The 25,218-nt window shown below is 41.6% G+C and overlaps 2 protein-coding genes across 5 annotated transcripts; both read right to left on the minus strand.

Annotated features, from left to right (window-relative positions):
* Nucleotides 1-148: 148 nt before the first annotated feature.
* Nucleotides 149-6,741, minus strand: zgc:162816 (D-threo-3-hydroxyaspartate dehydratase). Of its 2 annotated transcripts, none has more exons than XM_032532201.1 (10): nucleotides 6,496-6,741; nucleotides 5,773-5,928; nucleotides 5,547-5,676; nucleotides 4,505-4,655; nucleotides 4,230-4,410; nucleotides 3,679-3,797; nucleotides 3,387-3,513; nucleotides 809-871; nucleotides 624-729; nucleotides 149-523 (listed from the first exon to the last, which is right to left on the minus strand). In XM_032532201.1, the coding sequence occupies exons 2-10, from the start codon at nucleotides 5,916-5,918 to the stop codon at nucleotides 434-436; spliced, it is 1,113 nt and encodes a 370-aa protein (XP_032388092.1). In that variant the 5' UTR covers nucleotides 5,919-5,928; nucleotides 6,496-6,741; the 3' UTR covers nucleotides 149-433. The 2 variants fall into 2 exon arrangements, with proteins under 2 accessions (XP_032388092.1, XP_032388093.1); XM_032532202.1 differs by having other exon boundaries at nucleotides 6,535-6,625.
* A 1,146-nt stretch (nucleotides 6,742-7,887) lies between these two features.
* On the minus strand, nucleotides 7,888-23,709 carry col6a2 (collagen, type VI, alpha 2). Of its 3 annotated transcripts, XM_032530789.1 has the most exons (32): nucleotides 23,457-23,708; nucleotides 21,415-21,515; nucleotides 21,158-21,258; nucleotides 20,913-21,056; nucleotides 20,332-20,700; nucleotides 20,217-20,237; nucleotides 20,059-20,124; nucleotides 19,855-19,953; nucleotides 19,713-19,739; nucleotides 19,522-19,548; nucleotides 19,356-19,400; nucleotides 19,120-19,173; nucleotides 18,969-19,031; nucleotides 18,714-18,776; nucleotides 18,541-18,594; nucleotides 18,425-18,460; nucleotides 18,268-18,330; nucleotides 18,068-18,130; nucleotides 17,868-17,930; nucleotides 17,722-17,784; nucleotides 17,575-17,625; nucleotides 17,389-17,487; nucleotides 17,234-17,296; nucleotides 16,980-17,015; nucleotides 16,844-16,889; nucleotides 16,600-16,752; nucleotides 16,397-16,491; nucleotides 15,760-15,941; nucleotides 15,478-15,659; nucleotides 15,329-15,367; nucleotides 12,319-12,653; nucleotides 7,888-8,987 (listed from the first exon to the last, which is right to left on the minus strand). In XM_032530789.1, exons 2-32 carry the CDS (start codon nucleotides 21,497-21,499, stop codon nucleotides 8,718-8,720), a joined length of 3,057 nt encoding a protein of 1,018 aa, XP_032386680.1. In that variant the 5' UTR covers nucleotides 21,500-21,515; nucleotides 23,457-23,708; the 3' UTR covers nucleotides 7,888-8,717. The 3 variants fall into 3 exon arrangements, with proteins under 3 accessions (XP_032386680.1, XP_032386682.1, XP_032386681.1); XM_032530790.1 differs by lacking the exons at nucleotides 7,888-8,987; nucleotides 12,319-12,653 and adding an exon at nucleotides 12,839-14,004 and having other exon boundaries at nucleotides 23,457-23,709; XM_032530791.1 differs by lacking the exons at nucleotides 17,722-17,784; nucleotides 17,868-17,930; nucleotides 18,068-18,130; ... (1 more) ...; nucleotides 18,425-18,460; nucleotides 18,541-18,594.
* Between the last annotated feature and the right edge of the window lie 1,509 nt (nucleotides 23,710-25,218).

Consider the following 25,218-nt stretch of genomic DNA (forward strand, 5'->3'; position numbering starts at 1 on the left):
AACTGAAGTATCATTGTTTTCAGCCTCCAGTGAATGCCCACATACTGACAGCAGCCATGACTGCCGTCTTGGTCTTGTATTGACATTCAAATACTGACTCATTTAAAAAACCTTTTTAGGTGGCACTGATGAAAGGATTAGGAGAAAACAAGGTCCAAAAGTTTTTATTTCTATTTTAATCATTTAAAAGCATACAGGTGTATTTCTTTCTATATTTCCCCCCACATTGCTTTTGATAAAAACATTTGGGGAATAGGTCTAGAAAAGGTACTACATATTACTTAATCAGTGGTTTGTCATACATCTACACTTGTATTTTGGAAGGAACCTACAGGTGACATGAGTAGCTCCCAGAAGTCCTCCTGCGGGGTTCTGCAGTGTTAATTTAACTATCATAACAAGGTCATGTAAAAGTGAACAGTTGGCTAGCTGTTCACCACCCACGTGTTGGTGTCCACTTCCCCAGCAGACGGCCCTCAGAGTGCACATGGTACACGGGATGCATCGCTGCAGTGGCACACGACTGTAAAAAAAAATTAATAGAGACAGGGTCAAACAGGATAAAGGTGACACAACAAAACCAACACAGCATTAAGCTTTACTCCATATTGAATTGTACTAACATGGTAGGGGATCAGTGTGAGCAGAGAGCCCACGGGGTATTTGCTGTAGTCCAGCAGTCCTGAGATGGGCTCCACTCTACCGTGCTCCTGGGTCATAGACAACAACCTGGGGGGAAATATATCTCATCAGAACTTCAGTTAATCTTAAATTTAATATTGGGACTATACGCTAGGAAATAGTTTACTTAAGGTTTGGGTGTCCTTCAATCACAGCATATCCAGTGGGAAGTTTTCCAGCTCCGTCTAGACTGAGAGCAGGGAGCAAAAAGGGTTTAAAGAACAATACTAACACTGGATACAGTGCCTTGCAAAAGTATTCAGCCCCCTTGAACTTTTCAACCTTTTGACACATTTCAGGCTTCAAACATAAAGATATAAAATTTTTATTTTTTGTGAAGAATCACCAACAAGTGGGACATAATTATGAAGTGGAACGAAATCTATTGGATATTTTAAACTTTTTTAGCAAATAAAAAACTGAAAAGTGGTGCTTGCAAAATTATTCGGCCCCTTTACTTTCAGTGCAGCAAACTCACTCCAGAAGTTCAGCGAGGATCTCTGAATGATCCAATGTTGTCCTAAATGACTGATGGTGATAAATAGAATCCACCTGTGTGTGTGATGAAGTCTCTGTATAAATGCACCTGCTCTGTGATAGTCTCAGGGTTCTGTTGAAAGCGCAGAGAGCATCATGAAGAACAAGGAACACACCAGGCAGGTCCGTAATACTGTTGTGGAGACGTTTAAAGCCGGATTTGGATACAAAAAGATTTCCCAAGCTTTAAACATCCCAATGAGCACTGTGCAAGCGATCATTTAGAAATGGAAGGAGTATCAGACCACTGCAAATCTACCAAGACCTGGCCGTCCCTGTAAACTTTCAGCTCAGACAAGGAGAAGACTGATCAGAGATGCAGCCAAGAGGCCCATGATCCCTCTGGATGAACTGCAGAGAACTCCAGCTGAGGTGGGAGAGTCTGTCCATAGGACAACAATCAGTCGTACACTGCACAAATCTGGCCTTCATGGAAGAGTGGCAAGAAGAAAGCCATTTCTCAAAGATATCCATAAAAAGTCTCATCTAAAGTTTGCCACAAGCCACCTGGGAGACACACCAAACATGTGGAAGAAGGTGCTCTGGTCAGATGAAACCAAAATCGGACTTTTTGGCCACAATGCAAAACGATATGTTTGGCGTAAAAGCAACACAGCTCATCACCCTCAACACACCATCCCCACTGTCAAACATGGTGGTGGCAGCATCATGGTTTGGGCCTGCTTTTCTTCAGCAGGGACAGGGAAGATGGTTGCAGCCAAATACAGGACCATTCTGGATGAAAACCTGTTGGAGTCTGCAAAAGACCTGAAACTGAGACGGAGATTTATCTTCCAACAAGACAATGATCCCAAACATACAGCAAAATCTACAAAGGAATGGTTCACAAATAAACGTATCCAGGGCTCTGTCTCAAATCGTGCACTTCCCTTAGTGCACTTACAGACAGTACACTTCATGCACTACGTACTGTCTTGCATAGTGCGTAAATTTTGACAGAGGAGTGTTGTCTCAAATCGCGCACTACTATGTGCACTTACCGGAAATGACGATCACATTTCATCCCTTCTTCTTCTGTACAATTGGGAATTTCACCACGGGAGAGCATTCCAGTCTGCTATTTCCGGTAAGTGCACATAGTAGTGCGCGATTTGAGACAACACTCCTCTGTCAAAATTTACGCACTATGCAAGACAGTACGTAGTGCACGAAGTGTACTGTCTGTAAGTGCACTAAGGGAAGTGCGTGATTTGGAACACACTAACAGTGTGACCGGTTTGAGTGCACCATCCGGGTATTTTAAGTGCACTGCATTTGACCGCACTTCGACAATGTGAACGCACTATGTACTCAAATAGTTAGTATTTAGTACAGAAGTGCGCGATTTGAGACACAGAATGGCCAAGTCAAAGTCCAGACCTGAATCCAATCGAGAATCTGTGGACAGAACTGAAAACTGCTGTTCACAAACTCTCTCCATCCAACCTCACTTAGCTCCAGCTGTTTTGCCAGGAAGAATGGGCAAGAATTTCAGTCTCCCGATGTGCAAAACTGATAGAGACATACCCCAAGCAACTTGCAGCTGTAATCGCAGCAATAGGTGGCTCTACAAAGTATTAACGCAAGGGGGACAAATAATTTTGCACGCACCACTTTTCAGTTTTTTATTTGCTAAAAAAGTTTAAAATATCCAATGGATTTTGTTCCACTTCACAATTGTGTCCCACTTGTCGGTGATTCTTCACAAAAAATAAAATTTTTATATCTTTGTGTTTGAAGCCTGAAATGTGTTAAAAGGTTGAAAAGTTCAAGGGGGCTGAATACTTTCGCAAGGCACTGTAGCTGTAATCATCATATAAAGAAAAATTAGTAATGAAGTTGGGAGAAAAAAAATGTGATTAATGTATTTGCTCCAGTTGGGGAGCATCATAGGTGAATTGAGAGTAAATTAATTGGGATATATTATTTTTTTTTTGCCCTCAAACGCCTTCCCCTAACATCAGTCACTGTGTGTGAGGGGAGCCACACACCGTTAATCTGCACACACTTCCCACACTAAGATGACACAGAGCTGGTTTAAAATCGGGTAAATATCCTTATAAGCATGCTATTATACATTATTAAGGATTATGTCAGCATAAAACGGTAAGCAGGTAAAGTCCATTGTGAAACCAAAAAACTGGCTAAATAAATTTTGATGAAGGTACCTGAGTCCACTCCATCCACAGTCAATCAGGAGCTGGTTCCTGTGAGGACAGTGTCCGATGACTCTCGCCAAAACTCTCACAGCGACATCCTCCAGACTGCACGAGCCAATCACAGACTGCTGCATATCTAGAAGACAGCAAAAAACAAAACACAAAAATAGCATCAATAGTGTTGAATTTTTTTATGATATTTTTAGGGCTTTTGTATTAGTACAGCTTTTCAGTATGCTAATTTCAATAAAAAACAGCACACACAAACGTTTACTGATACAACAGCAATATCCATACACACCATAGAAGCAATAGTTTCCAGGATGCACCTCGCTGAGCTGTGCCATGTCTTTGACTGGGTGACTACAGGAAGGAGTGGAGCCAATGCTTGATTTACAGGTGATGCCAACAGCATTAAGTCTGCCCAAAAACAAACCCAGAGACGTTTACAGAATGATTATATCAAGACAGCATTTCACAGGAAACAAAGACAATAGATTATTTACTTGCGCTTAGGCCTCACTGTGATAACTGTCATTAAGGTAACACCACTTAAATCTGAGTTACATTTTAGTCCATTTGGGGGCAGTGCAGCCATCTGCAAACACAACCCTGACATAATATTACCATAAAAAAGGTTATTTCTGCAACAGTTGACTACTTACACATCCAGTAGACAGAAAGCAACATTAGCATCCCAGTTAAACAGTGAGTCTAATAGGACTTCCTTAAAAAGCTCTGGGCACACTACAACATGCCAGTTAAAAGTGAACCAAATGATATATCCATAACCATTCTCTGTGGCCTGTTACATATGACATGATTGGCCTGTAATGTTTTTTTTTGCCATACTTTTCCATGAACTGCAGAGTCAAGTCAGTGGTTTCCTGGGCAACAGCCTGTATTCTCTCAACTCCTCTGCAGTTATAGGTATTCCCACAATGAGCGTACACTCCTGTTAGTTCCACGCCCTCCGTCTCGGCAATGGCCTGAGCCAATCGGAGTGCCTCAGGTTCTGAATGCAGGACACCAGCTACGGAAAAAAACAACACAAGATCAGCAGGCACTTGCCTTCCACAGCTCGACAGCCAATGATGAGCTGTGTCTTGATTTCGCTGCTTGTTTACCTCTCCCGTTGCCACAGTCGAGTTTGAGCCAGACGTGCCAGAGCCGACCGTCTCTCAGTGGTCTCTTTTTGAGCTGCTCCAGAGCATGAGGATGATCCAGTAAAACTTGGAAGAGATCCAGCCTTTCTGACAGGGCTGCACAGCGCTCCACCTATGAACAACCACAGACATAAATCAGTGTGATTGGTATTTGGAGTATGGTTGGGAGATGAGACCTAAAATATATAAACGCTATCAGGAAATTATATAAAAGTTATGTTAATTGCTTTTCCCTGTATGTAATTGATTAGTTGATAGGCATAAAGTCAATATGTGGATAAAATGAATCTGCTGTGAAAAAACAAAAAGTTATTTCCTTAATTTCATTAATACTACATGCTACTTTACATACTTATAGCATAAAGTATTTACCAAATTCTAATTGGCATACAGTAGAATACTCTATAATTTTCAGTTAGTATGAAGGAAATTAATTGAACCATTAGAAGTCTGCAAACGGTGACTTTTTAAAAACAAAACAAAGCAAAATGTTATTTTCTACAATTGCCATTACATCTTTTGTTTTTCAAGATCTACATGGAGCTGTTTAACCACCACCTGCAAGTTATTTTAATGATATGCAGCTGTGAGCAGCTCCAATTTTACATTTGTGCATAGACATTTTGACTTGTCATAGTACAGTAGGAAAAGCAGTGCTGTAGGCAAAGGTGTAACTGAATGATGGCTCCATTTGAAGTGAATAGCAGGAACCTGAAACTAAAGCAAGTCACTAAATGGAATTAAGCCCTCATGAATCTTAATATTTACACCAGGCTTTATCCTACTCTGGCATTGTCAAAATGTGAAAGGTTTATGGGACAATGGTCTAAATTTACAACACACTCAAAAGTCAAAGGGATTTTAGGAACCATATTGATCCATATTGACACACCTTTAACTTAATTTTGTTCCATATTCAAAACATACTACCGTTTTCAGAACGCACCTCATGTTCAAAACCTATTTATTTGGAAAGAGTGTTTTTAGTGTAATTTGAAAGGACCTTATCAAAGGGAAGAGAGTATGCATAGAGGATGTCATCAAATCCGTGGTCGGCATAAAAACAGGCCTCTGCCAGTGTGGAAACCACAATGCACCTCCGTGATCCACCCGTCATTATGTCAGCACACTCACTAGACATGAACACAAATGCACAGACCTCATCAGTATCCCTTACATATAGCAGATGTGTAGAAGTATGTTGTGCGAGTGTGTTTCTGTATTCATACAGGGTTTTGTGGGTCTTCATGTGGGGCCGAAGCTGGACCCCCAAATTCTGACAGCGCTTGATCATCCTCTCAGCATTTCTCTTCACTTTGTCTACATCCACCACCAGAGCAGGGGTACACAGGGCGGAGAGGGCCTCTCCCTCCATACTGGCAGTACTGGAACACACACACACACACACATAACATATTTTATGTAATTAAATTCTTGTGCATGACTAGTTACAGTGACACTATGCCTCAGAGAGTTTTCTTCTCACAAATTCAAACCCACCACCGCAAATATGGGCACTGATTTAATATGAAATCTATGTATTTTTTTCTTTTTTGATTTTTACTATTATCACGTGTTCTATCCTTGTTTTTATGCTAATTCTAAGTCACATTATTTCCTTATTGTAAAGTGTGCTGCATTTCTTGTATAAAAAGGGTGCCATACAAATCAAGATATATTATTATTAACAAACAAATAATAGTAGCCTATGTTATTATAAAGAAGTTACCACCACAGTAGCACATATGCAGTTCTCCCCCCTCCCCATTGTGTACTTTACACCGGGGTTATGTAATGTAGAGAACTTTGAATGCTAACGTTAAAGTATTGCCTAAGATGTTTTCTGTTTAAACAACCTCAATTTTCCACTAAATAATTAAACATTTTGATAAGTTCTTCCATATTGCTAAGCGAATATTACAATAGAACACTTTTAATTGTAGATGACTTACCGTTTAGCAGTGGATCTAATTTGTGGTAACGTTACTCGCGGTGTCCATTAAAGAATGGTCAAACTTCCTGACCGGATGCTGTCATTCACTGATGTAAAGCTCCGGCTGAATCAAAACAAGCAAGTGGCTGGACCCTTCTCTTTTCTTTTTAAACTCCATTAAGTGAAAGTCATGGACGTATAATAAAATAACCGGTAGCATATACAGATGTAGCGATATGACTGCGTCAAAGCTGCGTGCAGCGTGATGACGTAGTGTCGCTCCTCTTTCTGGACAGCAGCAGGCCAGCGCGAGGGCCAAGGAGGCCTTCTACTTCTTTACTATCTGATTAGGATCAGAACAAAGTTGGTGTATTTTTGTTTATATGTTCCTTATGTGTATGTATATTGTATGTGATGTTTTTTGTATTGGGTATTTTTATGTAACTGGCACTTATTGTAATCTTTGATGAATGAAGTGTTTGAAGACGAAAAACAATGGTATAGGAAACAAAAGGACAAAAAAATAAATACAATTAAATAAAAGTATATTCTCCTGCCCTCTGTAAATGTGTTGCCTATTTTATTTTTAAATATGTCTTAGTTGGTTACAACCATGCGTCGCAACCAATGACTTTTTACAGTTAGTAAGCAAAAAGTAGTAGGCCTAAAAGTTATGCATTTAAATAAGTAGGCTTCATAAATATTAGCAAATTAATATACTTACAGTTCTAACAGTTAAAGTAGCCATTATACAGAATGGCCTAGTTTCAGAAAAAAAAAAAATCCTATTATATTACTGGATTATAAATATGCATTAATGTGTTCATCACTTAAATCTTGCAGCTGGTAAAGGTGGGATTAATTTGAATCACTTTATAAACTCCTGGGTAGTTTAACCTATGATAATAGCTCATTTTATCTGACAGAATGTTTTATATTTGCATTAATAACCCAAATCTGCAAAGTAACAAATAACAAGCTGTCAAATCAATGTAATGCAGTAAAAAGTAATGCATTATATGTTTGCCAATAAAAAGGGGGAAATTGGAATATAATGTAATACTGTAGATTAGTCTGAACACACGGATGACTTGGCTGCTTTGTATTTCTGTTCACAGCAGAGGGAGCCAGATGCACAAAACCCATTTTTGGACTCAATGTCATAGCTCAAAGAGAGAATTTTTCTTATGGCATAAACAATAACTTGGGAACACATTTGGGAACACATTTTTTGTTATTATGGAGAGGGGATAAATATTACATTTCAAAACGATGAAATGTATCATGTATGTTTGTGTTACATACGTGTTCTATAACTCTTTTCTTTACTGAAAGTTATTCTGGAGAGCCACTTCCTTTCTGCTAAGATGACAATGATTTAATGAGAAATTGCACAGGGATCAAAAACATATAACACATCACACATTTATGTATCTTGCAAACACAAAAGACAGTGCTGGGGTAACCACACAAGGATTTATTTGGACTTCATGTTTACAGATTTGGTTCTTTTATGTTTGTCTGTCAAAGCATGTGTCAATAACTACAGCATATGGGTGTGCTTGTGTGTGATTCTCATGTGGCTGAGTGTAGGACATTACTGTAATATGAGATACTATTTCCCCCTGAAGAAGACATGTCTACATGATTTCCCCCCTGAAACAACCTACAGTAATTACAGCATAACATGATGTAAAAAAAAGCTTTCAGAACCACTAACGTGGCTTTTTTCTTTATTTCTACTTTAGCACCATTAAAGTAAATACTGACTCTGTGAAGACAGACTGTGTGTGTGTGTGTGTGTGTGTGTGTGTGTGTGGTGTGTGTGTGTGTGTGTGTGTGTGTGTGTGAAAGAGGGAGCAACACACTGCAAACTGAAAATCGATACAATATAAAACCAAAATAAAGCGTACAATTAGTTTCGTACACATTCAATATTCATACAGTCTTCTACTTATGAGTGTCTTGGGTTGGAAGGGCTGACCAATTTAGAATTAATATTACAATCAAGTTACAAATGTGTTTGTGTGAGTCTGCAGCTGGTCCTACATTGAATTTGCTTTTGTAAATGAATCTTCACCCATAACAATAGGATATGTAGCCGCCTCAGTGCCTTACATCCAGTTATAAATGATCACACAGGGTTGCTGATGGTGCTGTGTGTTTACGTGTATGCTGAAGGAGCTGGCCCTTCTTTAATTATATGGGTTCTAATTGTATGTAGAAAGTTACAGTTCCTCACTAGCATATCCAGCGGATAAAGCGCTCAAAGAATGAGGGTTTGTTCAGCATACTGTAGTCAGCTCCTCTAAAGACGGCCGACATGTCCCCTAGCGACACCTTACTCAGCACCTCTTCGTCTGTGTCTGCTCCCATGGCGATGACCGTGGGAACACCTTCCGCTCGCCTCATAGCCGTAACGCCCTCATCCAGTTGTTCACTGGCTGTGATGCCATCAGTGATGAACACAAAGGCCAGCTCAGCGTTGCGACGAGCCAAGCGGTCTCCCTGCTACAAACACAACACGCAATGTTAAGGGAATACACTCTTTGTCTTTCTTACCCAGAGGTAGATAATAAGATTGATACCGCTTTCATATTTGTGTGTTTATAAGGAGCTTGAGCCAGTAGCCTACTTAAAAGAATAGTGTGACATTCTGGGATATATGATTATTTGCTTCATTGCCTGGAGATAAGATGAGAAGATTGATACCACTCATCTTATCTCATGGCATGAAAGTAAATAGGCATGTATCCCAGAATGTCACACTATTAAGTACAAGCTGGAGCCAGGAGGTCATTAGCTTATTGTCCTCATCATAGGAGACCAGGGTGCAGTTGTAATACTTTTTGCAATTTTTAGCAATACATCAAAAAACATTTACACTGAAATATCACCGATTTGTTATATTATAAACTTCAATCTGTCAGTGGCTGAAACAATGTAACCAAAGTTGAAAAAGCCAAAGGTAAAATCAAATCCTCCAGAATTGAGAGGCTTTATGAAATATGTACAGGTTGCAAAATTAATTTTAATTTTCTCTCCACTGCTGGGACAGTTGTAACACATGTCGGGGACGGTTGCAACATATCTAAAATATACACTAATATGAATCAATTATATACTCAAAAATGTATCAGTCATGTTATTGTGACTATTCATTTCATGTTTTTAAGTAATGATTACCTAAAAAAAGACGTCTTTACCAAAAAAGACGGTTGTAACACCCTGTTGCAACCGTCACCAACCATGTTTGCATCTCATGTGAGCTAGCTTGACTGCTAGTTTGCAACTTGTTAGCCATTTCAATTTTTAGCTTACAAAGCAGTGAATACTTGTATATTGTTCATAGACATTTGATCTTATAACATCATCCAAAAAAGTAAGAAAGAAAGAAAAAAGAAAGAAAGAAAAGTAATTTATTTTACCTCAAAAACAACCATTTGTAGGTAACGCCACCAGAAAGTTCCAAATGTGGCTCCCTTTTTAGCAAGAATGTAGGGAAACTACTGAGCATGAGCACACTGAGTGTCATTACTCTAGGTTGTTTCTAATTGGAAGAATTCAAGGCGTTACAACCGTCTCCTGTTACAACTGTCCCTGGTATCCAAGCTGTATCCGTTCAGTAAATATGAAGCTGATTAAGCAGGGGATTAGCTTAGTTTAGCACTAAGACTGCAAACGGCTAGTCTGCTGTCCAAAGGTTAAATTTCCACTAACTGACTAGTAAACATGTCACATGTCTTAACTGTTTATTTTGTGTGGGAAACAAAGTGTAAAACTGACAAATTGAGACCCCCAAATTCCACAGGATGCGGAACGGCTGCATGTCAGCTTTGTACTCCACCGTCTGTCAACACCCACCAGGTCCGGATTTGTTGCGGAACGGCTGCAGCCATGAGTGACAGCTGAATCTCGAGGACCCACAAGTTTTCGCAAATTCATGTAGAATAGAACCACAAAAACAACAGTTTGTTTCCATCCAGAAGAGTAGAGAGGAAACAACTCTGTGCTGTGTTTTCAAGGTGTAGTGCTGGGAAATATGATCCGCCGTGAGCACTGTCTGTTTTATTTTGAAAATTAACCGGATATTTTTTTTGTTTTATCTGTTTTATTTGTTTATGTTTGTATTTGTATTATCTTACTTATGCTGTAATAGTTTTGGAAAGCCGGGGGATTTCCTTTGATACACTGAGCTCCTCTTCTCCTTTATCTTTCCATTTGTGTGCATCCATGTCCCATAAATGCCGGTTACTAACCTAACTCTGGGGAGTCATTCCCCGGAGTCCTTATGCTCTTTTCCCCCCAGCATGTTTCCTTGGATCAGGGAGTATCATCATGTTTGCAGCTGTCGCCGTGGTCCTGCTACACGTCCTGCGATGCCCTGTTACATCCTGCTACACTCCGCGGTGCCCTGTTACATCCTGCTACACTCCGCGGTGCCCTGTTACATCCTGCTATGCTCTGAGGTGCTTTACTACATCCTGCTACGCTCTGCGATGCCCTGTTACACCCTGCTACGCTCTGAGGTGCTTTACTACATCCTGCTACGCTCTGCAATGCCCTGCAACATCCTGCTACACTCCGCGGTGCCCTGTTACATCCTGCTACGCTCTGCGATGCCCTGCAACATCCTGCTACACTCCGCGGTGCCCTGTTACATCCTGCTACGCTCTGCGATGCCCTGCTACATCCTGCTACACTCTGAGGTGCCCTGCTACATCCTGCTACGCTCTGGAATGCCCTGTTACATCCTGCTACACTCTGAGGTGCACTCCTACATCCTGCTACGCTCTGCGATGCCCTGTTACATCCTGCTACGCTCTGCGATGCCCTGTTACATCCTGCTACGCTCTGAGGTGCTTTACTACATCCTGCTACGCTCAGCAGTGTCCTGCTACATCCTGCTACGCTCTGCGATGCCCTGTTACATCCTGCTACGCTCTGCGATGCCCTGCTACATCCTGCTACACTCTGAGGTGCCCTGCTACATCCTGCTACACTCTGCGGTGTCCTGCTACATCCTGCTGCGCTCTGCAATGCCCTGTTACATCCTGCTACACTCTGAGGTGCACTCCTACATCCTGCTACGCTCTGCGATGCCCTGTTACATCCTGCTACGCTCTGCGATGCCCTGTTACATCCTGCTACGCTCTGAGGTGCTTTACTACATCCTGCTACGCTCAGCAGTGCCCTGCTACATCCTGCTACGCTCTGCGGTGCCCTTCTACGCTCTGCTGTGCCTTGTAATGCCGTTCTGTGCCCTGCAATGCCATGAACTACTAAAAAATAACTATATTTCAGTCACTATTCCATTATTTTTTACTGTGACTGTTATTGCCACTATCCATCTCAACCCCAACAGGTCATGAGACACACATTGACTTTAATGGAAACCAAATTACTCCGACGCCATTCCGGAGCGGATCGGCAGCCGTTTGGGGATATGCTGAACTATTCTTGGCAGTGACTTCCTTGTTGTCACCTTGAAGGAAGTCACTGCATTTGATCGAGACATAACCGCCTGTCAAAATACTACTAAATGTTTTTTTTTTTTAATCAAGATACTACATGTTAATTTGTGAGTTTCAGAGTTGGTATTTTGTCATTTTGGAAATAGCCAAGCTAGCTGTTATTGAATTTTTTTAGTTTTTATGCAAAGCTAAGCCACAGTCGCCTGCTGGCTGTAGTTTCATATTTAAACTACAGACACAAGAGTGGTATTGATCTTCTTTTCTTGCTCAAGAAAAAAAGAAAATTTCCAAAAGTCTTTAACTATTATTTTACATGTTTCTGGCATGGATTACCTTCCTACAAATCCAAGACATGTGTTTATATATACCTGTGGAACCACCAGATTGTTGACAGCATGGATGATGGCGCGGCCCAGAGCAGAAGAGGAGTCCATGTAGGTCATCCTTGCCAGCGAATCAGAGATCACTGTAAGATTGTGCGTGAGCGCAAACTCCACCCTTTGTTCTGTAGGGCTGCCGTACTGCAGCAAAGCCAAGCGGGCATTCCTCTCATCTGAACGGCCGTTGGCAAGGGTGAGCTGGCGAGCTACGTTCTCAATAAACTCTTTGGCCTTGCGGTGGGCCTCCAGTCCCATCCTTTCAGATCCATCCAATAGGAACACCACATCCACTGGCCGCTGAACACAGCTAGCCACGGCAGGTTCTGGAACAGACGCACACACATACATGAAGTTTTAAATCAAACATGGTGTTCAGCAAGCTAAAGCCAAAACACAGCTCTACATGCTTAGAGGTCAAAGCCAGCAAAAACATCTACTGTAAAAAAAAATATATGTATTTCGTCTTCATCTAACCCTTCTCATATCAATAGTGACCTCATCAAGAAAGCACTTTTTTAGTTTGCTCTATGGTTTTATTCTCTTGAGATGGCATAAAAACATGAATACATTTCATACAAAACAACATAGTTCACATCAGCAAGTTACAGTAACAGATGATACCATAACATTTGGTTAAAGCCATGTAGTCAGTTTCCTCTAGTCATCATACAAGCTAAGCCACATGCAAAATTGTCCGTGCCATGTCAATTAACCAAACATCCACAAACACCAACTTCTGACTAATATGCAGTAGGCCATACTGAGTGTATTTTCCACATGTCATGGCCTTTTCACCAACATGACTCATTCACAGAGCACAAGAATAAAAAAGTAAAGGCCGTAACCATGGATATTTGGAAAACAGCAATATAAATGCCATCAGAATGATTCAACAAGCTTGTCATTCACAGTGGAAATGAGGCTTCATCAAAAGAGCCACTGTACACTATACAGAAGCAACACGAATGGCTCTGCAGACCAATCTGCCACCAACAACCAGACAACATCCACTTTGCATGTAAATGGAAAACGTTCCTGCACTAAGATGGAAGAAATTTCATGTATCATCTTTCAAACAGACTGACTATTTTGAGAGACAGCTCCATGTTGTTTATTCAGAAATATTCTATGAGGAGAGGGATCATCCCATTTTGAATGTTGGCCCATCATACACAGTAAGTGCACATGCAGTATAAGGCTGCTGGGAAACATTAGGACCTGGCCCGCTTTATATCATGCAGTCCTTTTGCTTCAGCCCAGGTGTAAATTGCACCCATAGAGTTAAAAAAATGCCCACAGTTTTAATAAAATCTACTTTATGTCCAGCAGTAAGCTTATTAGTTATTGGCGTCCATAATGGCGAGGTAGCATGGTTAGATTATTAGCATTAGCAGAGTCCTAAGGCTTTCTCTGGGTCTCCCATAATGTCTCCATAGACATATTTGAAGGAGTTGATGAACAGCTGGGTCCACTGCTGCCTGTCCGCTCCATGGGCAAGTTTGGCTCTCTGGGCTGTGTACGCCATAGTTGCAATGCCAACCCCATACTGCTGCTCGCTCAGGTTGTTTAGCAGGCTGGTCACACCCTCCAAAGAGGTGGGGACCAATGAGGGGCTGCTTTCCTCGGCCAGTGGCTTCCAGGGGGAAGGGGCTTGCCCCGCTGTGACGCCCCCTCCTGAAACAAGCGGGCGGAATAACATTGTGGGCAAGGTCCCACAGACACGACGCATCAACACAGCCAACAAAGATGCCGTAGCTACACCGAGTTGCACTAAATTGTAAATTTGGTCTTGTGTGTTGGCTTTACAATTAACTGCATCATAGCAAAGGAGGTAAAATTAAGTTGGTAAATAAACGTATTGATCTAAATGTAAGCCAAAACATGTGTAATCCTAGCTAGCTTAAAGGCATCCCTATAGCTACGTTTCCATCCACTTGTCAATCAAATTATCGGAAGTTCATTAAAAACTTTCTCATGCAAATAAAGCTGATGAAAGTGTGTTTCCATCCAACGGCTTTAAAGCGAATGAAAACCTGTGCGTAATGACGTCACGTGCTGTTTTGCGATAAAATTGGTGTATCAAATTGATTTTAGACATTTTTTGGTGTTTCCATTCATTTTCGCATTGAATCACATGTCTCGCTGTTTGAGGGCCTTCCATTTACTCCAAGGGACATCCCCCAACTTGTCGTAAGCTTTGCTGGCCATTTCCTTTGCGGGTTCCTGATAAATTAAATTCAAAAAGTCTCTCGTCTCCTCGTTCACTTACATCTGTCTTTGTTGACACCTGCAATGTGTGCAAACAGAGCGGAAATACTGGGCAGAAATGAACTAAAACTTCTTCTTCTCCAAAATTGACCTAAAACTTAATCACAATTCATTATTTATTTGGCAAATAACGTTTCCATCAGCGTTTATCGCATAAGCCGTATATCGATCAAGATAAAATCCAATGAGACCAAACGTACTTCCATTGAGTCAATAATCAGGAAATTCCATCAAATTTTACTGTTTCCATAAGGAATTTTTTTCATTCAATATCACTTAATTTGGATAAAATTGTGTGGATGGAAACATAGCTTATGCTACAACTAGACTAGTTGGTTCCAGGTGTTGTCCGCACATGTCCAAAAAAACAAAATGTTTATACTTTCAATGTTTTGAACAGCCACATTTGAAGATGGGGCAAAAAGCCTGCTGTCAGAAATGTGCAGGGCATGTTGAAACATAAAAATGGGGAAAACAGTGAACACTTTTGGACAGTCTCTCCTCAAATTGCACTAGATTGTACACACACGAAAAATGATGTGTAAAGAATGAAAAAAGATTGTCCAACATTTACCCCTGAAATCAAATGCTTTTTCAGACTCTGTTTGACAATTTGACAAGCACTTAATTGAAGTATATTGACACCTTAAAATGCTAGTTACCCAGGCCAAAATGCTGAAAATATTAAAAGAGGAGACATTAAGTGATACATAATATTTTAAAATCTTACCTGATTTACAGGGGAGATCAGGGCATTTGATGACAGGCTCTAAAATGAAAATAAAGACAAATGTCAGACAAAAAGCACTAAAGAAAACAGCTGCATAATCCACCAGATGAACGTACTGTACGTTATGTGTGCTTTCCTAATGAGTGTACCTGGACAGAGCACGGTTTCAATCTTGTTGATGAACTCCTCAGCCACCAGGTCTGCAAAGCGCTTCATGCCCAGCACCCTGCCATCTTTCTGGCAGGCGATACTCTTCAGACTCTCATTCTCCTCAATCTGGTCGAACATGTCCCCGATCCCGATGGCACTTACGTCAACATTGTATCCATCGCTAACACAAACACAAGCAATGAGATAGATTGCATTTGCAACATTTTTCTTCCACATAATAATAATTTTAAATCTCAAAATACTGCCCCAGGGCCAGGCACCTGCAGAGGTATTTGAGCAGCGTGTCGTCATCTCTGGGGTCAAAGCGTCCGTCTGTGATGACAACAACAGTGACATTGGCTTTGGCTCTGCGGCTGTCCCTAATCAAGTTATCATAGGCGTACTTCAGAGCTGATGGAGTCCATGTTCCTCCAGCAATCCACTCCAAGCGCTTTACTGCATCCTGAAAAGTCAGTCAAGAATGTGAGGGATGTGTACGTACAGTGGTACATGATGTGAGGTCAGTACTCAGTGTGGACACCAGGAAGATCATGCTCATGGTCCTGTAGAAAAATGTCACCCAGTAGAATGGTTAAATGTGTTTCTTTAAAAATAATAATGTATGTATGTATGTATGTGTGTAAGTATGTATGTACGTATGTACTGTATGTACGTATGTACGTATGTATGTGTGTATGCATGTACAGTATATATGGGTAAATGTCAGAAATATAGTAAGAGGAACATGTAAACATTATTGTGATGTCTCTCTTATGTGTGCAGACAGCACAATGGGTCTGACGGCACATCAGCCCTAATTAATTAAGAAACAGCTGGACAGAAGAGACAAAATGAGTACCCTGTGTATACCCTAAAATATATTTCAAAGCAGTTGGCACATGTGTTTGTGTTTCAGACCTTGAAAGCAGTCAGTGAATCAATCTTGGGGTCGTTGAGCTGGATGGCCTGGAAAGTTCCACTGTGACTGTACTGAACAACTCCCACTCTTGTGCCTGGGAAAACAGGCAACCGTGTTTACGCCAAGTTGGCAGCCATCTTGTAAAGTTTTTTAGACTAATTCTGTAGTCATCTAAAAAGCAAGGGAACATTTGCATGTCTACCTGTTTCTGAATTAGGGTCTTTAGCAAAGGATCCCAGTCTGTTGATGGTGTTGATGACAAAGTTCTTCTCCAGGGTGAAGTTAGTCAGACCCACTGACTCAGAGCTGTCGATCACAAACACAATGTCCAGGGCTCCACATTGTTTCTCACAATCTGCAGATAAATACACAGACTGTAAGAATCTGATAGCCTATCAGAGCGTGTTCAGACCACGGAATAGAAACCCAGTGGTAACTAAACTCACCACAGCAGCCACATGTTTCCCTGATGTAGTTCATGACATCACATTCCTGCATTAAAAAAACAAACATAATATCATTATATCTATCATAATTCTATTGATGTGCCAGTGACAAAAGAGTTAGATGAAATGCTCTTACAGTAAGGCCAGGATCTCCCTCAGGGCCAGGATCTCCCTGTGGAGGAAGAGAACACAAAAATATCACATCCTGCCACTCAGCTTTCATCTGGTTTTGGATTGCTTGGAGATAAAGCTAATCAGTAACAAGTAAACATATGAAAACACCAGCTTAGGTTGGCATTTCCTAGCTGGATCCAATTCTCTATATCAGTGAGTAGAAAAGCACCTGTATGTGTGTTTTCCTGATTTACAGTGCTTTTTTTGTATACTTACATCACGCCCAAGCTCTCCTCTTGGCCCTCTTAGGCCAGGTTCCCCCTGAGATCCTGGCTCACCCTGTTGTAAGCAGAGAAAATAGCATTGTGTACCTGCACTGTACACCTCTTGCTTCAGTAACAACATACATCCAACTACAATGAGTTACTCACGCCCTCTCCCAAAGGTCCTTTATTTCCTGGTTCACCCTTTGGACCACAGTCTCCTCTGCCGCCGCGAGGTCCACGATTGCCCTTCTCTCCTCTCTCACCCTGTACAACAGCGGAGGTAAGGTTTCTCAGGCGAGTGTGTCACTCTCGCTAGCAAATGCAAAGAGACAAAGTGCATGTGTACATTACCGATGATCCTCTTGGCCCAGGATAGCTGAAGCCAGGTCTTCCAGGGTCTCCCTGAGTAGAGATAAAAGGAATAGTCAAGACAAACTGCAGCTATAGAGACCCTAAAAAGGGTCCAAGGAAGATGCTAACACACTTTCACACACATACCTTTGGTCCAGTCTGTCCAGGATCACCTCTTGGTCCAGCATCACCAGGGTCACCTCTGGTGCCCTATAATACCAACAGTGTTAATGTAAACTAGATTATGTAATATATCTTTTTAACATGATGCTCAAATAAGACCCTTAACCTACATTTTTCCCAGCCTCTCCTGCTGTCCCCGGTGGTCCCCTGGGGCCTGGCAGGCCATTGTCTCCCTGTTCATAGAAAGAAAGTGAGAGAGACAAAGAGACAGAAAGTTGATGACAGGTGCAACAGTAGTGGTTAGATAAAAGAGTTGTGTATGGTTCATATAACATATACAAAATAATGAAGATAATACAAATCTTCTAACCTTTGTTCCTTTACTTCCAACTTCACCTGGAAGTCCTCTCAAGCCCTCTGGCCCCATTTCACCCTAAAACATAAAATCAGCGTTGAGCCCCCTAGTGGTGGAGTAATGTTTCATAATGAGGGAAATCCTTTGAGTCAAGGCAAAAAGTTCATAATGCAGAAATGTTTCACTTTTGTGCAACTGTGTGCACCCTTTCCTACCTTGTCTCCCTTAGCTCCATCTGACCCTTGAGCACCCTTTGGTCCATAGTCTCCTCTTCTCCCCTAGAACACAAAAACAATTGGAAAGTCAACATAAAGCCTTGCAGGCGAACAATGAAGGGAGACATTATAAGTTGGGTGAATCCGATGTTCTTACCGGTTCTCCTCTGAGTCCTGGATTTCCAGGGATTCCCTAAGAAGAACAACACACAGGTGAGCTACATGATGCAAATAATGAGTGTTTTTTAATGTATTTCTGTTTGGCTATCTTACTGGATTTCCTTTCAGTCCAGGGACGCCAGGTGATCCAGGACTTCCCCTCTCTCCCTGTAGAAGAAGCACCAGAGTTTAGCCTGTCACCTCCAACAATCTTTGAACCAATTAACATGGCCTCAGACCTAATGTCTGTCAAAGCAAATAGCAGCTATCCCTGTGCCCAGGTTTACCTTTGGTCCAGCCTCTCCAGTCAGGCCAGATGGACCAGGTCTTCCAGGGCGTCCGGCATCACCCTAAACACGCATGCACACACACACACACACACACACACACACACACACACACACACACACACACACACACACACACACACACACACACACACACACACACACACACACACACACACACACACACAGTCAGGCAGAGCTTATCAACATGTTAGATTGCTGACATATTTTTGTTTTTAAGTGAAGACCATGTACCTTTTCTCCATTAGTACCAGCAAAACCACGTTCACCGACGTCTCCGGGGTGACCATCAGGACCCTAAAGCATCAAACACACAACATAAATAGGCCATAACACAACACATTATGGCGCTACTGATCGTTTCAAATAGTGCTGAATGTCATACTCTGTCGCCTGGGTCTCCTTTGCAGCCGGGAGCGCCAATCCGTCCAAGTTTACCCTGTTGAGAAGAATGAGATAAAGGGGAAAGACTACATTACAAAACTGGAGCTTCTCTTCAAAATCAGACATCTACTATTTGAGACTTGTGGAATAGAATCCGTTTTAGTACGTCTAGTAATAACTAGGTTGCATCTTGTTCCATAAATGTACTTCTCAAAATCAGCCTTGTACAGCTCCTACCTTTTGTCCATCTGTACCATTGCGCCCTCCAACGCCAGCCACACCCTAACGTCAAAGAAAAGAGACACTTAGAAGAGAAAGACCGATACCTTTACAAAATGAATGATAATTAACAGATTTGGTAATTTGGTAAGTAATAAATCATAAATGACAAAAAAAGTCTTACCTTTTTCCCCTGAGTACCAAGTTCTCCCTGTGGGCAGACACAAGATCAGCAGTCATTTTACTACAATCAGATTATGAACTCATTTGACCCCAGATTTTATTATCTTTCATCTACAAACCCATTTATTTACTTAATGACTTAAGGCATGCGTCGATGGACCTAATTCACACAAAAGGAAAGTGATGCCTCACCTTATCGCCTAGTACACCTGGTTGTCCCTACAAAGAGGAAAAAGAGAAAAGAAAAATAATTTATGACACTATAGATACAAACAAAAGTTGTCATACTGTAGTAAATATGGGCTGATGGGTAGGTGGATGTTCAGGGTCTTACTTTGCTACCGGGCTGACCAATGGGACCCTCAATACCGGGGTCTCCTGGGCGACCTTTTAATCCTTTTGGACCTGGGTCGCCGTTGTCTCCTTTAGCTCCCTGCAGTCAACGAGTTAAAAGGAGAAAATATGTGAATGAAAAGGTTAAGGATGTAAGTCATGAGTGCAGTTTCTGTAAGAGTGTGTTCGTGTGTGTGAAGCTCACTTTTTGTCCTCTGGGACCTGTTGGACCATCAGGCCCTGGTGTCTCCAGACAGGTCACATTGTAGCACTATGTCACACAGGAAATGAAGACATACAGTCAGTGTTGATACAGTCTGAAACATAAATCTTTATGGTTATTAGTAGTGTGTACATTCTTACCTGTACAAACGCCAAATGTTTCTGTGAACACAAATGGAACAAGGTGTGAGCAGGAGAGGCATTCAGCATGTTTTGTGTTTCTTTGTGTGTCTCTGTGGGTATTTTTGTGTGTTACCATGGTGTTGATGATGCGCTCAATGGTGTCTGTATGTATGGTGGCTCTGCCCTGGCTCAGATCCACAGCCATGAACTCCCTCCTGTAGACGCTCGCAGGAGAGTTGGCGATCTCCCTCAGCCCCGTCTCCTCGATGTTCTTCGATGCTGCCACGACAAACATATGGATCTCCTTTTCGCGAGCCCTCTCTGCTGCCATTTTGATGCCCCCGCATGGGTTCCCAGTTACGTGGCCGTCGGTGATGACCACAGCGAATCGGACCAAACCAGGGCTGGTGGTAGAGGGGTAGCGCAGCATTTTCTCGGTCATGTTGGTGAGGGCACAATCGATGTGAGTACCCTTACCCAGGTATCGGATTCCCTTGACGCCCTGGAAACATTGACAAGTGTGACTTGTTAAGGCTGGATTACCAATCAGGAAAAGCATTCAACCGCCCAGGGACCCAAATTTCAACGTTATCAAAATCCTTTAATTCAGTACTTAGTTAAGTACATAAAACACCTAAATGTGATCCAAACAAACTATTTAATCTTAAACTTGATGGTATATGGGATGTGAAGGGATGTGTGTTTGTCACTCACAGTGATGAAATTGCTCTTGGGTCCGATGGTACTGAACTCTCTCTGGTCCTGAGAGAAGTGCAGTCCACCGATGTTCCAGTTGAGCCGCACGACACCTTTAAGTTCAGCATCTTCCAAACGCTCTGCAAACTGCTCAGCGAATGTCTACAACAACAAGGAAAAACACATACATCATAAATAACACTATAAAACAGGGATATTTTGTGTTGAGGTTTAAGTGAGGAAATTGCGGAAAAATGAGGAACCTTGATGCTCTCCACCAGCGCTCCAGGGGGTGACTCCTGCAGGGCGATGGTCTCAGATGTGTCTATTGTGAAGTACACATCTACTGCACAATCATTCCTCTCTGGAGGGAACAGAATAAAACACAGGTAAAGCTTCCATGAAAAGTGCAATGCATTAAATCAGCAAGATGAAATGCTCCATGGTATGTCATTAAACTGTTGACATTATAACATGCCATGTTACTATGGCTGTGAGGGAACAGGTTCATGGCACTCACCGTTGAGTGCAATGCACTCTGTTGACTGGCCGTGAGTCAGGGCTCCAAAAAGAAGACAGACCACGATGACCTCTAACCCAAGCATCTTCCTCTTCTCCTGTCTGACACACAAGGGCACAAGGGCGCTCCAATGAGCCAAAAAATGTGTTTGTGTATTTCTCACTTTATGTCTCAAGATCAATAAAGTGAAAAAAGAAAAGACAGAACATACAGAAAAAACACAGAAATTGAAAAACATATTTGATTATATGTGGTTATCTTAAAATAATAATAGCTTTTCACTGTGGTGTAGGATAATGATAGAGAATGACAATAATAATGGTGAATAACAATACAATTTGATTTGAGTAGTAGTTGATTGACAAACTATTCCGAAAAATATTAATAATTTCTTATGCATCCGTATCTGGTGTCAGTTAATTGTATGAAGAACACTGACTAATATTGACTGTCCCATGTCCCATGGAACAAAATGGCTTCCACAGAGTTATGTAAATGATCAAGAGTTACACATGGCTTTTCTTTCTTGTGTTTAATGGTGGACATAGAAACAACAGATGGATTATAATGGATTATTAATGCAGAAACCTGGACAACATGCCTTGACATGTTGCCAATAGAAGTTCAATCAGATGCACCAAACACATACAGGCCTGAGTGCTTGAAGGACTAACCGTTTCACCAAATGAAACATGAAAACATGTTAAAACTCTGAGGCTTAAAAATGGAACTTCAACCTCATCTAAACATAGCACCTCACTGTTTTCAAGTCAAGAACAGATTTTACAAACATGACTCTGCGTGATGACACAAAATGAACAGACATGCATTTGGCAGCAGAGAGCTCTCCAGAGGCTTTCCCTCAAAACAAACCTCTGTTCACCTGTTTGGGGGCTCTGGCACATTGATCCTTATTTGTAATTTGACTAAACACAAATTTATGTAGAGATTTGGATCATGTAGTCTCACATTGCCAGACCTTCCTCCACAGCGCTGCAAAGAAGGGTCTTGCTGGGAGAAAAATCATGCTCTGGTTTATTGCCATTTCTTAATTAAATTCTGACAAGACAGATACTCATGTGGACCTGCCTGTCCCTTGTTATCTCAAGTATGCATATTCCAAAACTAAATATTAATCAGATTATCACAAACCAATCAGCGGACACACACTTAATAAGAGGCCTCAAGACCCCTGAGAGGTGGGACCTGGGACAGTGCACACTTTGCCTGATTATTAATCCCGCCCTGCTGGATGTGCAGAAAGGAAGGGCCTCTCTCATCCACTGAACACTCAGTACACTGGTAGCAACATGTCAACAAAGCATACAGTTGGTCTATCAGTAACTCTTCATCAGCTGTAAGATCTCAGCCAGCGAGTGTCCACCACTAGACATCCTGCCAACTGTATTCATGCATCTTTACAAGAGACTGAGAAAAAGTTTTCCTCTTAAGAAAAACATTTATCATATAAAATCACTGTAAATAAATGCCATTGCACAAAAAAATGTTATGTAATTTGAAGAACAATCAATTTACACTAACGACAAAAATATTTTCAGAACTAATTTTAGGAAAATTTGAAAGTGCGACCCAACCAGCCACGCGCTTTGCTGTGGCCCCCTCTGGCGGACGGACAGCTGTGAGCTTCAAAGGAGTCGCTCCTGCAGATGTTTCCACTCCTCTCTCACTGTCCAGGCTATGGGAGTGAGTGGGAGACCCCATAGCCTTTCACCACTGAACAGGTAAATATCATGCAAGAACATGCAGAGATACCAGCACGACTGATATCATGTTTTATTTTTTTTTTTTTTTTTTTTATAGGTTATTACTTGGATTTTGAAGGAATTGCGCACTACTCAAAGATTGTTCTTGCGCAGCAGTTTGGTTTGTCTGGGAAAACCCCTCATTTCTGTTGATGACAGTAAGTTTGAAGACATGCAAAAAGGCAAAGAGAAAGACAGATAGACACAAGGAGAAAGAAGGAGACATATAGGGGGAGATAGAGACAGAGATTGGTAGTTGTGCGTAAAAGTGCTGCTTACCTGAACTCTTTCCAACAACTTCAAAAACTTCGTTAGCAGCTGATTCTCTGTTGAGTTATCTTCTCATATCTGCAGGAAGTAAAAGCCGAGAAAGAAAAGGGAGATACGGGAGTTAGAAAATGGGAAACACAGCTCTGGATGGGCTTTCACTTCCCGCAGAAGAGCCGTCCGTTCGCTCTCCTGTCCCGGTCCAGCCCCAGCAACAAGCTCTGATCCCTCCTCCTGTAGGCTACGCGTACGACGCACCCCAGTGCCCACTGCTGTCCGCTTGGAGGCGCCATGGCTCCTCAGGAGCCCGTGTAAAGGCGCGCGCGTGTACCCCCAGTATTACTGTAATGAACCAGTAAAAGAGGATGCCAAAGCGCAACTTGAGTTTTAAACAGCCCCCCCCCCACCTCCACAAACACATTGTAATGCCATTTTAGTATCAGTAGATATTACATTTTCATGGATGTGTCCCTCAGCGGAACACATGGGAACCCTGGGGACACTGAGCTTTCATGTCCCTGAGATAGAGCATTTAGGAGGTTTTCACAGTTAATCTCACCCATGTGGTGAGTCAGTTTGAAATAGAACACGATAAAGAGTAGACTAAACCCCCATACTCATAAAGATATACACCACACACACACACACACACACACACACACACACCACGGACCCCGCTTATGTCTAGTGGTCTGGTTACAATTACTAGGCATAGTGAGAGGAGAGTTTATACTCAATATAAACACCAACAGATTGCTCATGAGTCTGCTCACCATGTTTATATGCATGTAGGTGCTTCAGCTGCATGTTTGCCTATCTGTATGTGTTAGAGGATTGGTGGGAGGTCTCCCTGCGAGAGGATTTACCATGTTTGTACACATCTGCACAGACACTTACTTCTACACATGTAAAGCATGTTTCGTGTCAGTTCACTGTTGCTATGTGTATGTTGCAGACAAACACTTGAGCAGGTCAGAGGGTCTAATTTACTTGAATTCTCTGATGTGGCCTGCAGAGTTGCAAACACATTAACCAGTAACACTTCCACACATTTTTTATCCAGGCCATGATACAGTAGGCGATGCTGTGAACAGGCTTTTACTAGGGCTGCACGATATGAAGAAAATATTCAATATGTGATACTGTTGTTGAATATAGCAATAACAATATTACTGATAAATCAACTGATTAAAGTGGACTTAGTTCTGCCTTACTGCTTCTTTCAGTATTCTGCTGATTATTGTTGAATTTAAAACAAATAAAAGGAAACCATTTCCATCATTCTTTTATTGAATTGAATTGAATAGAAAAGCTCCACTTAAAAAAGATTGACTGTTACATTTTAAAGTGCAGTTTTCTACTGATATTTAATTTCAACTATATTTCAACTAACACAAAAAGTCTCTGAGTGTCTTCCACGATATGTCGCAGCCTTTCGCAATGTTTTTATTGCGACAGTTGATGTCACAATGATGATAAAAAACAGTATGTTGTGCAGCCCTAGCTTTCACATCCAAGTCCACATCCATTCGTCCCATGACGGACAGGGACATAAAGGGAACATTTGGGTCAACTGAGTATGGCAGATACTTACGTAAATAACCAGAGACTGGAATTCATATCTTTAAGAATATCCCATCAAAGGGGCCTTTGATGAAAGTTTGCTGACTTCATCCATCATTAGACATGGCTGATGTTGCCCTTGCAGAACCGTAACATAGAGACACACCTTTTTCCGTTTTAATCCCTCATGCTTTTTAAGTTAAACTTTATC

Source organism: Etheostoma spectabile, chromosome 12, assembly GCF_008692095.1.
Source record: "Etheostoma spectabile isolate EspeVRDwgs_2016 chromosome 12, UIUC_Espe_1.0, whole genome shotgun sequence".
Classification (NCBI taxonomy): domain Eukaryota; kingdom Metazoa; phylum Chordata; class Actinopteri; order Perciformes; family Percidae; genus Etheostoma; species Etheostoma spectabile.